This window comes from Pogona vitticeps, chromosome 13 (assembly GCF_051106095.1).
Source record: "Pogona vitticeps strain Pit_001003342236 chromosome 13, PviZW2.1, whole genome shotgun sequence".
Classification (NCBI taxonomy): Eukaryota; Metazoa; Chordata; class Lepidosauria; order Squamata; family Agamidae; genus Pogona; species Pogona vitticeps.
The window spans coordinates 13,540,777-13,556,015 of NC_135795.1; the positions used below are offsets into that span (position 1 = coordinate 13,540,777).

The 15,239-nt window shown below is 45.8% G+C and overlaps 1 protein-coding gene across 11 annotated transcripts in view; it reads left to right on the plus strand.

Annotated features, from left to right (window-relative positions):
• The window catches only part of SYT17 (synaptotagmin 17), a 108,830-nt gene that overhangs the window by 27,827 nt on the left and 65,764 nt on the right, over positions 1–15,239 (plus strand). For all 11 annotated transcript variants that reach the window (XM_078381248.1, XM_078381251.1, XM_078381247.1 and 8 more), the window contains exons 4-5: positions 10,513–10,664; positions 13,951–14,570. In XM_078381248.1, coding sequence (XP_078237374.1) covers positions 10,513–10,664; positions 13,951–14,570 — 772 coding nt within the window. The remainder of the gene's footprint in view (positions 1–10,512; positions 10,665–13,950; positions 14,571–15,239) is intronic.

Consider the following 15,239-nt stretch of genomic DNA (forward strand, 5'->3'; position numbering starts at 1 on the left):
ATCCAACATCGGCCCATCATATGTCTATCTCTACTAAATCAGCTCTCAAACAAACTCTTCCTCCTCCACTTTCTCCAACTCAATCTAAACGGACCAAACACTGTTCCAGACCATCCCGTACATCTCTCCACATCACTACTACTTACAAAGGACCTCCCCTTCCTCCTCCTGACATTGTACAGTCTCCTGTACCACACTGGCCTCCAAGTTAACACCCGCCGCCACCATTACAAATCTTGACATTGGCAGTCAGACCTACTCAACGATGACCATGTTCTGAATCCTCTCCTTGTGTTCAAGATTCCTCTTCTGATGCTTCTCAAGAATCACCTTCAAACTTGCCTACCCCCTCTTCTGACATGGCTGAAACCCACCTGCCTTCTCCATCAGAGGATGTCACATCCTACTCTCAGCTTGTCACACGAATGGCAAAATCCCTGGAACTAGATGTTGAAGAACCACCACCTTAGGAGAAGGACTTGGTCTTTGACAATCTAAATCAAGACAAGACATCCCCTCTTAGCCTTTCATTCATTCCTGCAATGCTCAAGTTGGTAAAAGAATCATGGGATAAGCCCCCTTCATCATTGCACATTTCAAGACGTGTTGAGAATCATTATAAGACCCATGGTCCCGATACAGCTTTTCTCTTTAAACATCCCACACCGAACTCAATCATAATAGAATCTAATCAATCAAGAGCACGGAGCACAACATCGGTAGCCCCTACTAACCGAGAAGGAAGAAAACTACATCTTAGGAAGGCTCCTGTAGTCTCTTACATCCTTTCTTATGAGGGTTACCAATTACCAGGCCGCAATGCGTGCATACCACACACAGCTGTAGAATAAGATTCTATTCATTCTTCAAGCCATGCCTGATGCTTCCAAAATATCCATGCCGAGGCCACAATCCTAGCTAAGCAACAGAGAATTGCTTCATGTCATACTGCAGACACTGCGTCTAAGGCTACGTCAACCTCTATTGCCTAGAGATGCCATGCTTGGCTGAGGTCAGCGGGCATCTCTGACGATGCCAGATCACAAACTGAAGACCTTCCATTTGATGGAGCTGGTCTCTTCAATGCAAAAACTGATGAAGTGATGGAGAATCTTCATAAACTCCAAAAGATTGCATGTTTATATTCCGCCCAACAGCAGCCTTACTGGTATCAGTGCCCTCAATTTTGAAGACAACCAATCTTCCAACAGCTTTTTCAGTCCTACCAACATCCATACCAACCGTACAAGCCACCAGTCTCTGATCGATCATAATCTGGCCCGGCGACATCTTCGACACCTACCTTCCATCCTCAACAACAACAGACACATCGACAACCCTTTCGACGCCCACAAAAAAAAGGGTAAGCAGTATTCATAGACCTTTTCAGTCTTCTTTTCAAACTAGACTATATCCTTTCCTCAACTCCTGGCATCGAATAACTAATGACCAGTGGGTTCTTTCTATTATTCAAAACGGTTATTTTATTGAATTTAAATGTACTCCACCTTCTGGAACCATTAGGACCACTCCGTATTCATTGGCTCTTCAACAAGAAATTTCCCTTCTTCTCCAAAAACAAGCTATATACATAATCCCTCCTTCTACCCTCCACGAAGGGATATTTTACCGTACCGAAAAAAGATGGAGGACTCCGCCTTATTCTTGACCTTTGAAATCTCAATAAGTTCATTCAACATCAATGCTTCAGAATGCTGACGCTTGACACTATTATTCCTCTCCTTTCACAGGGGGATTGGCTTGTTGTCATCGACCTTCAAGACACGTACTTTCATTACTCTATCTATCCGCATCACCACAAATTCCTCTGATTCCGATTCGACAACATTTCATACCATTTCTCCTCCCTCCCATTCAGTCTCTCTATGGCACCAAGGACCTTCACCAAATGCATGGCACCGGTTGCTGCGTATCTCCGTCTTCAAGGTATCACCATATTTCCTTACATCGACGACTGGCCGATAGTTGCCACTTCCTATCATGAAGCTGTTGGAGCCACCCAGTTAGTTCTCTGAGACCTTGAACTCAAGGTGAACCTTGCCAAATCCCATCTCCAACAATCACAAACTGCCATTTAGGAGAGGATCATTGAATTAATAAGAGCAATACAACCTTTTTGACCTCTAGCCTTGGTATTGGCATATCAAACCCAGCACCTTCTTGGACTCATGGCTTCCACGACTGCCGTTATCCAACATGCTTGGCTGAAAATTAGGGTTCCTCCAGTCATGGCATCTGTCACTCTTCGATCCCATGACAGACCTCCCGTCCATACGTCTCACAGTAACTTACAAACCTGCCCAGCAGCTCACCTGGTGGACGTTTCTTCCTCATCTACTCATCAGAAGACCTTTTCTACCACTTCAGCTCACAATACAAGTCACCACTGACGCCATCCCGTTGGGCTGGGGGGCACATTGTCGACATCACAGAATCCATGGTCTCTGGACAAGACAAGAACAGTTATTACACATAAACCACTTTGAACTTTTAGCAGTCATCAAGGCCTTTCGCACCTTCTTACCAATCATTGCAGGGCAAGTTGTACAACTAGCTACAGACAGTACAACAGCCCTTTATTATGTGAACAAACAGGGAGGCATGCACTCCCTCTCATTACTATACCTGGCTGTCAAGCTCTGGAAGTGGTGTTACCTGTGACAAACCCAGACCTACTGGGGTATGCCACAGTTTCACTAAGCTGCCACCAACCATTCCCTATAAGAAGTCACACAGACCAGGGATGGATTTTCAACAAATAAAAGAATAAGGTTTATTTAAATACAACACACAGGGAAAATAAAATGATCAGGTGAATAAGATATAGTAACGTGGCTTAGCCTCATTCATACATGCATACAGTTTGGTTCACACAGAACACTTAACTTGAAGCACAGACCCTGAACCTATCAGTTCTGGCTAACCATACAGACACCTGAACCTATCAGGTTGGTACTGACACACAGTAGTACCCTGTCTGACACACAGACTCCCACACCAGCTTCTTCTTCCCGGCTGCTGCTTCTTCTGCTCAGCGTCTCCACACACGCTTCACATATATATACAGTACAGCCCCTCCTCCTGATGTCCCGCCTTCCACTCCCCATAGGATGGAACTTTCCCTCCAAACCCATGACAGACAGGTAACATCAGTGCTGTATGTAACACCTCCCCTCTTTATAAGTTGTTTTGTAGGGGGAAAGCTAAGGTGCTTTTTCCCAAAAAACAACCTGGATAAAACACACAACAACAGTTATACATACAATATCATACTTACTTATACTTACATTCTAAGTTAACCATATCAATTAGGCATTTAAACATTTACCATATACATTACATCAAGTTACCTTTATTCATACAAACCAAATTCAAAAAAACCAGGTACATTTAACCTTTTTGTCATCAATATATATACATAGTCCATGTTTCTTTCGCCGTCTTCATTCTTCAGGTCTTCTTGACAAGGCGTCAGCAACACAGTTCACTGACCCTCTGACCACCTTCACTTCAAAGTCATAGTCCTGTAGGTTTAAAGCCCACCTCATAAGTTTGCTATTGTGGGTTTTCATTGTCTTTAACCATTGCAGTGGTGAATGGTCAGTGCACAGAACAAAATGTCTTCCCCAGATGTAAGGCTTGGCCTTCTGGATCGCGTAGACTATGGCCAGACACTCCTTCTCCACGGTTGCCAAATGTCTCTCACCTTTCTGGAGTTTCCTACTCAGGTAGGACACTGGATGCTGGTCACCATTCTCATCCTCCTGGCAAAGAACTGCTCCTACCCCGCTGTTAGACGCATCGGTGTAGATGATGAACTCCCGGTCGAAGTCTGGAGCACGCAGCACTGGATAGTTGATTAGCGCCTGCTTCAACCTCTGGAACGCCTCCTCACAGTCGCTGGTCCACGGGATGCGGTCATCAGCCTTCTTCCTCGTCAGATCGGTCAGCGGAGCCGCAATCTCGCTAAACCTCGGGATGAACTTTCTGTAGTAGCCCACCAACCCAAGAAATGATTTGACTTTTTTCTTGGTGTTGGGTCTGGGCCAATCACGAAGTGCTTCTATTTTGGCCTCTAGGGGTTTTATCACTCCTCCCCCTACCATGTGACCCAAGTCTTTTATTTCTGGGCTACCCAGCTGCAGTTTGTTCTCTTTGCAGAGCCTAGGCCAAAGCACTTCCTCCCCTGGGTTAAAGTGCCTCTCCCTGCCTTCCTGGTCATCCCAAGCTTTCTTTCTGACCTTTTGAGCTTGCAGGGTCTCTGTTGCTAGCTCTAGGTTTCTCTTTAGGTCTTTCCTTAAAGAGTCTATATATGTCACAACATCTTGTGGGTCATCCTGGGTGATCTGCTCCCAATTTTGTTTGATCAAATCAAGGGGCCCTTTCACCCTCCTCCCAAATAAAAGTTCAAATGGACTGAACCCGGTACTGGCTTGTGGCACTGATCGATAAGCAAACAAAAGGGATTGCAGCTTCTGGTCCCAATTGTTTGGATTCTCTGCCAAGTAAGCCCTAATCATGCGCATTAGAGTCCCATTGAACTTCTCAGTTAACCCATTACTTTCAGGATGATAGGCAGTGGTTTCCTTGTGCTTAATTCCACAGATTTGCCATAAGCGTTTCATGAGCTTCAATGTGAACGATGCGCCCAAATCTGTGATTATTTCTGAGGCAAATCCCATCCTGGACATATACCCCACCAAGGCATCTGCCACTGTGTTGGTTTCAATGTTAGTCAAGGGTATGGCTTCAGGGTACCTTGTGGCATGGTCCACAATGGTGAGAATGAACCTGTTCCCCCTCTTTGTGGCCTTAGGCAAAGGTCCCACAATATCCACCCCTATGCATTTGAACGGAGTGTCAATCACAGGCAAAGGGCACAACTTTGCTTTGGTCCTGTCGCGGCTATTCCCCTGCCTTTGACACACATCACATTGTTTACAGAACTCCCTGATCTGCTTCCCTATGTCAGGCCAGTAAAAATTCTGTGTGATTCTCTGTTGTGTTTTGTTCACCCCTAAGTGCGCAGCAAACATGTCAGAGTGCCCCCTTTGTAAGATCATGGGGCGATACTTTTCAGGCACCACTAGCTGACTTCTGATTCCATCTCCCCCTTTTGAGATATTCCTCAGGGTCTCTCTATACAAAATCCCCTTTTTCTCTAGAAATCTCACTGGGGTTTCAGGTGTTAGCTTGGCGTCAGTCACCTGTTCAAAACACTTTTGGAGAGTGGCGTCTGCCTTTTGCTCTTGTCCAAATCTGCTGTCTGTGGTTAAGGTTTCCACCACAGCTTCTGAACTCCCCCCCTGCTTCCGTCTCTGGCTCATCATTACCCCCCTGAACTGTCCCCGTGGTGGCTTGTGAACGTGTAATCACTAGCACCCGTTTCACATGTTCAGCCAGGTCATTTCCCACGAGCACGGCTGCTGGCAGAGTCGATGAAATCGCTAGCCGCCAAACTCCCCTCCAGCCTTGAAAGTTCACAGGTACCTCCGCTACTGGCAGTGAGATCACCTGCCCCTCAATCCCTGCCACCTTCATGCTCTCATTTGGGATTATAAACTCCCTAGGAATAATATCTGGATGGCACAGGGTCACCTGGGAACAAGTGTCCCGCAGCCCCCGATACTGATGGTCAAGTATTCCTACGTCCACCCCTGCTGTTTCAAACAACTGAGAATCTGTTCTCACCAGCAGGCAGCGCCTGACCTCTACAAGAGGACCATTTTCCTCAGCCTGATCAGCAGATGTCACTGTTCCAGAGTGAGTCGCCGTGGCAACAGGCTCCCTCAGTGACAATGAGCCTTGCTCTTTGTGGACACAGAACACAGCTTTTGGCTTGGTTCCACTCAAATCCTGAGGCACCATTCCTTTTAGCTGCTTTAATTTCTCACACTCTGAGATTAGATGGCCCTTTCCCTGACAGAAATAACATTTTCTGCTATATTTTGAGTCTTTCTCATCTTGTTTTGGTTTTCCCTCCAAAATCTGAGGTCTTGGTTTCATGTCTGAGGGCTTCCCTTCACCATGGGCCCCTCCCCCTTGCTGGTTTTTCCCTGGTCCCTGAGAGTACTTGCTGTAGGTTTCTTTGGGTTTTCCTACAGATTTCTCCTCACCTAAGGGCTTTCTTATCTGGTAAATAAAATCTGCGATTTCGGCTGCTTCTGCCACAGATCTAGGTTTCCTTTCCCTCACCTGGAATTTCAGTTCCCCATGCAGGACTGAATAGAACTGTTCCAGCGCTATCAAGTCTTTGAGCTGCTGGTAGGTCTCTGTCCCCTCCTGAGATAGCCATTTCTCTAGCAGCCTCACCAATTGGGCCCCCACTTGGGTAAAAGTCTGCTCTGGTTTCTTTGTGAGGGACCTGAATCTTTGCCTCAGCTGTTCCGCATTTATCCCATGTCTTGCAAACACCAGTTTTTTAAACTCTGCAAAATCTTTCATCAGTTCCTGTGGCATCTCTGAATAAACTTCAGCCAGGCTACCACTGATTAAAGATCGCATGATGGTCATCTTCTCAGTTTCCCTCACTGAGAAGTCCACAAACGCTCTTTCCACTACGGAAAAGAACACCTCAGGACAATCTCCCTTGTGGTACATAGGGAATTTCTTCAGGTCAGCTTTAGACAATTGGCCTCCCTCAGAATCCCTATTGTTATTATTGTTCTGATTCATCAGTTCCAATCTTCTTAACTCAAACGCCATCCGTTCTTTTTCCAGAGCAATTTTCTCTCTCTCTAATCTTTCTTCTTTTTCCATTCTCTCTATTTCAAATTGCCTTTTTTCTCTCTCTAATCTTTCCTCCATTTCCCTCACCCTCAGTTCATGCTGTTGGGCTAGGAGCAATTTTCTGAGTTCTGGGTTCTGCTCTCCTGTGCTGTCACCTTGCACTGAGCCAAATTCATCCTCAGAACCTTGGTCAACCTGGGGGTCTTTCACTTCACCCATTTCTGCCATTTGGCTTCGAGTCAAGGGCATAATCCCCCCCCCCAGAACAGGCTGCTTTCAAAAGTCAAGCCTCAAAATAAAGCGACCACTTTTTTTTTCTTTTGCCTCAGAACCAGCTTTCTCTATAGATTGCTGCTGTCCTTTCAGCACTAACTTGCAACAGTTGCGAGCTAGAGTCTACCCCCCTCTGCTGGGCCTCTCAGCAGACAAGCTAGCTCACTGCTATTTCACAGTTTTGCCTCAGCTTTTTCCCGCCAAAACAGGCTGCCTCAGAGCTCCCTAATCTAGCCCCCAATCTGAGGTTACACGTTCTTCTACTAGTGCACCCCCCCGTGAGGCACACCTAGAAGATTACCTACGTGCTCTCAGATTGTCCCTGACTAGACCCCCCTTGCTCTGGGCACACTTGCCAAGGCTTTGCTGGACCGCTGGACAACTGGACCAGTCGTATCCCACACGCTGGACACCAATCAATGTGACAAACCCAGACCTACTGGGGTATGCCACAGTTTCACTAAGCTGCCACCAACCATTCCCTATAAGAAGTCACACAGACCAGGGATGGATTTTCAACAAATAAAAGAATAAGGTTTATTTAAATACAACACACAGGGAAAATAAAATGATCAGGTGAATAAGATATAGTAACGTGGCTTAGCCTCATTCATACATGCATACAGTTTGGTTCACACAGAACACTTAACTTGAAGCACAGACCCTGAACCTATCAGTTCTGGCTAACCATACAGACACCTGAACCTATCAGGTTGGTACTGACACACAGTAGTACCCTGTCTGACACACAGACTCCCACACCAGCTTCTTCTTCCCAGCTGCTGCTTCTTCTGCTCAGAGTCTCCACACACGCTTCACATATATATACAGTACAGCCCCTCCTCCTGATGTCCCGCCTTCCACTCCCCATAGGATGGAACTTTCCCTCCAAACCCATGACAGACAGGTAACATCAGTGCTGTATGTAACATTACCTACACCACATTTTCCCAGTAGCAGTACACATCCCCACAGACAACAGTCAACTCACAGACCATCTCAGTCGCCTCAGCACGTGAACACGAGTGGTCATTGGACGACAATGTTTTCGATCTCCTCTGCCATCGGTGGAGTTTCCCGTCCATCGATGTATTTGCCTTCGAGAGCAACGCCAAGTGTCACTGATATTGCTCCCGTGATGGTGCCAGCAAGAACTCACTAGGAGATGCCTTTATGATAGATTGGAATGACGAGTTCCTCTACCTCCTCCCTCCGATACCACTCATTCAATGCACCATCCTTCTGCTTCGTCAATTTCGCTCGAATGCCATACTTCTCACCCTGTGGTGGTTACAACAACCATGGTTTACCCACCTGAGGGTGATGTTGACAGACATCTTCCGTCTCCCCTCGATACCCAATCTTCTCACCCAATCTTTACCATCCAGACATAGACTCTCTGAACCTGACAGCGTGGAGAATACTCCCGCCATAAGAGACATACTTGATCGAGCTTGAAAACCTTCGACCCAACTTCTGTATCGGAACAAATGGGAGGTTTTCCTATCCTTTGTCAACTCCCACAACTTACCTGCAATCCCTGTTTCTTTGAAGACTGTGCTTACCTTTGTCCTTCATCTCTTTCATCTCGGACTATCTCACTCTACCTTGAAGGTTTATATATCTGCTATTGTGGTGCACCAGTCACTTCATTCCGATTCTGCTAAGCTTTTTTCCCACCCAACTTTGAAAAAATTCCTCAGGGGACTCCACAATATTCACCCACCACATCAACATTCTCTTCCACAGTGGTTCTTACAGCTTGTCCTCAATACACTTACTCAACCACCCTTTGAACCAATGGCAACTGCCAATTTTAAATTACTTTCTCTGAAAACGTCATTCCTCGTAGCAATAACATCTGCTAAACGTGCTAGCGAACTTCCTGCCCTCAGATCCGACCCACCTTTCCTCCAGTGTCACCCAGATAAAGTCACCCTCTATCTTGATGTATCATTTTTACCTAAAGTTGTCTCTGAATTTCATCTTAATCAACCGTTGATATTACATACTCTATTCACTTCTCCTTCTACACCACTTGAGCACATGCTCCACATGCTTGATGTAAGACGCTCTCTGGCCTTCTGCATTGATAGGACTAAGTCGTTTAGAAAATCACCATGACTTTTTCTGTGTTTCCATGGCCCTCATAAAGGTGCTCCAGCTTCACTTCAAACTTGATGGATTATTCAAACTATCTCATTGGCATATGAATTGACAGGTAACACACCACCTGAACATTTGAAAGCCCATTCTATTAGAGTGCTGTCCACCTTTACTGCACTTCACCGTGGAGTTGAGCTTCCTCACGTCTCCCATGCAGCTACATGGTCTAATCCATCAACCTTTGTGAGACATTACCGTCTTGACATCTGGGCGAAAAATGATGCTGCCTTTGGCAGAGCTGTTTTGATTTCTCTTCTACTGTGACGTCCCACCATCCAGTAAGTGAGCTTGCCAGTCACCCAACTGTGTGCATTCACAGAGGCCACGAAGAAGAAAGAGAGGTTACCTACCTGTAACCATGGTTCTTCTAGTCGCCCTCTGTGACTCCACACATCCCGCCCATCCTCCCCTCTGTTCGTCATGTTGTCCTTTTTAATATAGCTTTTTCACAGTGGCGGACTCTTATAGGAACTGAGGGGACTTTGGGTGGGTGGAGTATGCGCTCCATGGGGGAACATCCCACTAATCAATTACCTTTAAGCTCTAGAAACTTCCGAGAGGTCCTGCGCAGGTGCAGAACAAACCAATTGTGTGGATTCACAGAGGACCACTAGAAGAACTATGGTTACAGGTAGGTAACCTCTCATTCCCAGCCTTGGGACCCCAAGACTACAATTCTTGTTCTTGGACTGCAATTCCCAGAAATCCTGGCCAGCACAGTTAGTGGTGAAAGTTTCTGGGAGTTTTAGTCGAAAAACATATGGAGACCCAAGGTTGGGAACCACTGCTCTGTTGGTTTCTCGATGGAGGAAATGTGTTTGGGTGGGTCTGTTTATTTTGACAAAGGGGTTGTTGTCTAATAATATTTTGTTTTTCTCTCTCTTTCACCTTGATATAACTTAATTATCCTTAATATAACTATGCCAGCAAAATGGTCTATGGAGAAGGCAGATAGATTTGAAAACACTTGGGTATTAACATTGGTATTGATATTAGGATTCGTGAGGAGTAGGTGGCTTGCAGGTTTTTAGTATAAATGATGAGGAACAAGGAATGGCAAGGATGCTTTGGAATAGATGGACATGTGTTTAGGTTAATTTGTTGAGGAAGAAAACAACAGATCAATGTGGTGCTTCTCCTAGATCAGAAGTTCTCAACCTTGGGTCCTCAGATGTTCATGGACTAAAACCCCCCTAAGCCCTCATCACAAGCTCTGCTGGCCATGAATTCTGGGAGATGTAGTCCAAGAACACCTGGGGACCCAAGGCTGGGAACCTCTGTTCTAAATGGCCCTGAGGCTCCAAAGTAATTTCTGTTCAACAGGGTAAGCCATCGAAGTGAGGACAAAGATGGCGACTCTGACAACACGACAGCAAGTGAGCCGCCTCCAACCCCTCAGGACGATTCACCGGACAGAAGGCGGGCCTCCACCGATACCTCCCGGTCCACATACAGCCTCACAAGGCGAATCTCAAGTATGCTTGTTTTGGGCGTTGGGGATTGTAGGGTTGCTCGGGCTGTGGAGGGGCGTGGGTTTAAGCAGCTGTTGGGACAGAGATCACAGCTTGGTGGCAGCAGAGGAGAAACTTGGTTCTGCCTGCTGTTTTGTGTTGGAGTGAACGGTGAAACCTCACAAGTCAAGCAGAGAACAGCGGTCCCCTTGCTGAAAGATAGTACACTGTCTTCTCCAAGAAGGAGATCGAAACCTTTGAAGCATTGTTTAGTTGTTTGCCTCACTTATTTATTTATTTTTTAAAAAAGTTGGAGAAACTGTTTAGCTTGGAGAAGATAAGATGGGGTGGAAGTGGGAGAATGTGAGAAGACTCGTGAGATATCTGGCAGACTACCCCAAAGAAAATTTGTTTTCTGATGCTCTGGAGGAGAGGACAAGATATAAGAAGAAGGTTAAGTTATAGATTAGACTGGACGATCACCCATTCCTGGACTATGGGAACTTGTTCTCACTTCTGGAACGCCCACCTCCCAAAAAGAATCACGACAGCAAGGGCTTTTGAAAGAAAATTGAAATGGAAGAAAAAAATATATATAGGAGATTCTCAGGGTGCTAAGGTCCTCTCAAAACATGCTATAACTGCCCTACGCTTCCTAGAGCAGTGACCCCCAATCTTGGGCCTCCAGGTGTTCTTGGCCAGAAATCCTGGCCAGCAGAGGTGGTGGTGAAGGCTTCTGGGAGTTGTAGTCCAAGAACATCTGGAGGCTCAAGGTTGGGGACCACTGCCCTAGAGGACACGAGGAGAATATTTTAAACAATGTTTTTTCCAAAATTTTCTTCCCTGTTTTTTTGTGGGTTGTGGTGTTAAGGGGGGGAAACAGCAACACTCGGGTGTTCACACGCGTTATAAAGGAACATTAGATTTTCAATGGGCATTGGGGAAAATATTTTGACAGTAAAAGCGGAGTAAAGCAATAGAACCCATTGCCTGTAGTTGCCTCTAGCGGAGGCTAGACTTTCAATGTTCTGGGACTCTGCTGGCAGTGGATTGCCTGCATCAAGCAAGAGGCTCGGCCAGATGTCTCACAAGTTCTTCTCCAGATTTAGGATTCTTCATATTCTCGGCACACAGATATTTATAGGATTGTCTTGCTAAGAACATAAGGAAATGATGAGATCATGAAGACAGCAGCAAAGAAAATGCGAGAAACTGACCGAGCTTTCTGCAGCTAACTTTCTGCAGTGCCACCAGCCTTCTGAAAGAAGAGTGCGTTTGCTCCCCTTGGGATGGAGCTGTTTGGGTTTGCTTTGGTTGGGACGCTCATCAAGTAGATGGGCTGTCATTGAAAACACTGCATTCTGTAGAACAGCCCACCACAGTTACTCTAGTCAGGGGAGGCAGAGCCTCAGAAGGTGAAACTGATAAGTTTGTTGAGGGTTAGGGTTCGCTCTTCAGCAGCACCCATTCCCTACGGCAACTTGATCTTTAGACATCTGAGGGAAGGGGGAGGCTGCGCAAGACCATCCCTGGTGGTCCATATCCATTCCTGGGCTCCCACCCCAGTTTTTTTTCTTACAAACATGGCAGTTTGAAAACTGAAAATCCCCCTTTTACTCTAATGGTCAATTTTTAAACTAATATTAAAAATTTTTGTTTTGAGTACTCCTAGAATGGTGGGTTGCTCTCAAAACAAGGCAGAATTACCCCCCACACCATCCCCAGGGCACTGAGCTCCTGTTTCCCCCCCCCCCCGAATGTTAAACATTTGTATGGATTCTGGGGCCATAATTGGGCCTTTTGGAGGTCAGGAGTGTCCCACCGGCCGAATGTTTCCTATTCCTGTCCTAAGATTTCAAAGCTAAAATCTGATTCTAAGGGTAGACCCTTTTGAGGTCACGAGGTATGTCAGGCAAAGACTGGGGGGTGGGGAAGAAGTAATTCCGTGGAGAAGAATATGGCCGGAATCCAGGCAAAGGGGCTGAAAACCTGACTGACAAGGTAGTGTGCCAACTCAGAGCCGAGGTGGCACTTTTTAGTGTCCGGCACCCAGAAAAATTCTTCCTAACAGCTGCAGGAGTTGTTGTCCTTCCTCCTAGGGCTTCCAACAGGGTGGATTTAATTTATATCACAATTTTTTTATTTTTTATTGGATCATTTTGAAAATTTAGATTTGAAAAAATATTTTTCAAATTTAAACTGTGATTTAAGTCAATTAGATTTTTAAAAAAAATAATAACTGATTTTTATCCATCTTGGCTTGCAGTCTCTGCAGCCGTTCCTATAGGACCCATCATAGGTGGAGTGCCTTTCCAGACCTGCTGTTACTGCTGGAGCACACAAGGAGGTGGTTGTTCCCCCCCTTCTCCCGTGCCCTGTGCTCTGTGTCACTGCTGCCAGGGGCTGTGCAGCCATAAGCCTTAACTTAGGCGCACCGTTAGCTGCCTTCCTCCAAATGGTGCAGTGTGCCCAAAGGCATCGTACCACTGACCCTCTCCCTAGCCCATTCCACTGAGACCTGAACTTTTGTGAAAGCACAGCAGACATAGAAACAAAACCGCAGAGGCCAGGTGGCAGCTGGGAATGTTTGGATAGGGATGCCTGGGCTTCAGAACCACCTGACGTACACAAACCAAACACAGCATCAGGAAATCATTTGAGTGCCAGCGAAACGTACATGAATCCAGAGTACAGTGGTGCCTCGCTAGACGATTGCCTCATGGGACGAAAAACCCGCAAGACGATTGCTTTTTGCGATCACTATGGTGCCTCGCAAGACTTTTTTTTCTGTGACCGTGCTTCGCAGGACGGTTTTTTTGAGACCAATGCTTTGCAAGACTTTTTTTTTGAGACCAATGCAACCTCGCAAGATGATTTTTTCACAAGACGATGATTTTCGCGGAATGAATTAAAATCATCTTGTGAGACACCACTGTAGTATAAGCCCTTATGTATGTAGGATGGGGAAGCTCTTTGTCATGGAATGGTTCTGGGGAATGCTAGGATCTGTCATTTGGTGAGATACTTGGGGATTCTCTGCTGTTCAAGAGAATGCACAAGGGTGGAGTGTCTGGAAGAGAATTCAGAGTCCCTCACCAAACTACAGAATCTCAGCATTCCACAGAGTGGAGCCATGGCAGTTAAAATGGAATCAGACTTCTATAATTGTGTAGTATAAATATGTCTTAATGGCTAAATTCAATATCAAAGGTGTCCCAGTGATGTACGGTTTTATATCACACAAAACTTTACATATAAACCTGTGTCCTTGCACCATTTATGAACATTTGCTCTTTGTTCTCATGTGCAGGTCTTGAATTGAGGCAGCCAAGTTCTCCCCTTGTTGATATCAAGCCTATTGAGTTTGGGATTTTGGGAGCCAAAAAGGAAATTGTTCAGCCAAGCATCTTGAGGAAAACCTATACTCCGGATGACTATTTTAGGAAATTTGAACCTAGACTGTATTCCCTCGACTCCAATAGTGATGACATGGACTCCTTGACAGACGAGGAAATCTTAGCCAAGTATCAACTGGGTATGCTGCATTTTAGCACACAGTATGACTTGTTGCACAATTACCTCATCGTCCGTGTCATTGAGGCAAAAGATCTGCCACCCCCGATCTCCTACGATGGCTCGAGACAGGACATGTCACATTCAAATCCGTACGTGAAAATTTGTCTGTTGCCAGACCAGAAAAATTCCAAGCAGACAGGAGTGAAACGCAAAACCCAAAACCCAGTGTTTGAGGAGAGGTACACCTTTGAAATCCCATTTCTAGAAGCCCAGAGGAGGACTTTGCTGTTGACTATCGTGGATTTTGACAAGTTTTCCCGCCACTGCGTCATTGGGAAAGTGTCGATGCCTTTGAGTGACGTAGACCTGGTGAAGGGCGGACACTGGTGGAAGGCCTTGGTCCCCAGTTCTCAGGTAAAGTTTTCTTTCAGAGTTGGTGGTCATTGCTGTCCTTACTACTTAAGTACCTTTAGTTGGCTTGTCTTTCTCTTCCACCTCCCAGGTGTGATTGACTCTCAGCCACAGTCTGGGAAAGTTACTTTTTTGGAACCACAACTCCCAGAATCCTCACAGCTAACATGCCCAGTGTCCACGGAACTGTTTAAGATAATTTCTTGGAGATCTGGAATCAACTGATGTTCAGTGAGTGGGCCTTGTGTGAGTGTTATGTGTTGTCAAGTAATTTCTGATTGATGACAAACCCTAGTAGGGTTTCCAAGGTATGTGAGATATTTAAGAGGTGATTTTAATAGTGCCACTCCTAGCAAGCTTCCGTAGCCAAGCGGAAATCTGAACCCAAGTCTCCTGATTCTTAGTCTGACACTCTGTCCACTATACTACATTGGCTCTTTTAGTTGTGTTCTCAGTATTCTGGCACATTCTCTTCAATGATGCCTATACGACCTCCTTGGGTACCTGCTGAATACCTGTCTTTTTAAGGAAGTCTTTATGAAGAGGTTGAACCAAGAATCTGAACCTATGAGTCGGGTACCCAACTCACTGAACAATCCAGGTAGCAGTTTGATGCACTTGTGTTCAAAGTAGGTCTTTCAACCAAAGGACCAAATTCAATTTCAGAGCAGT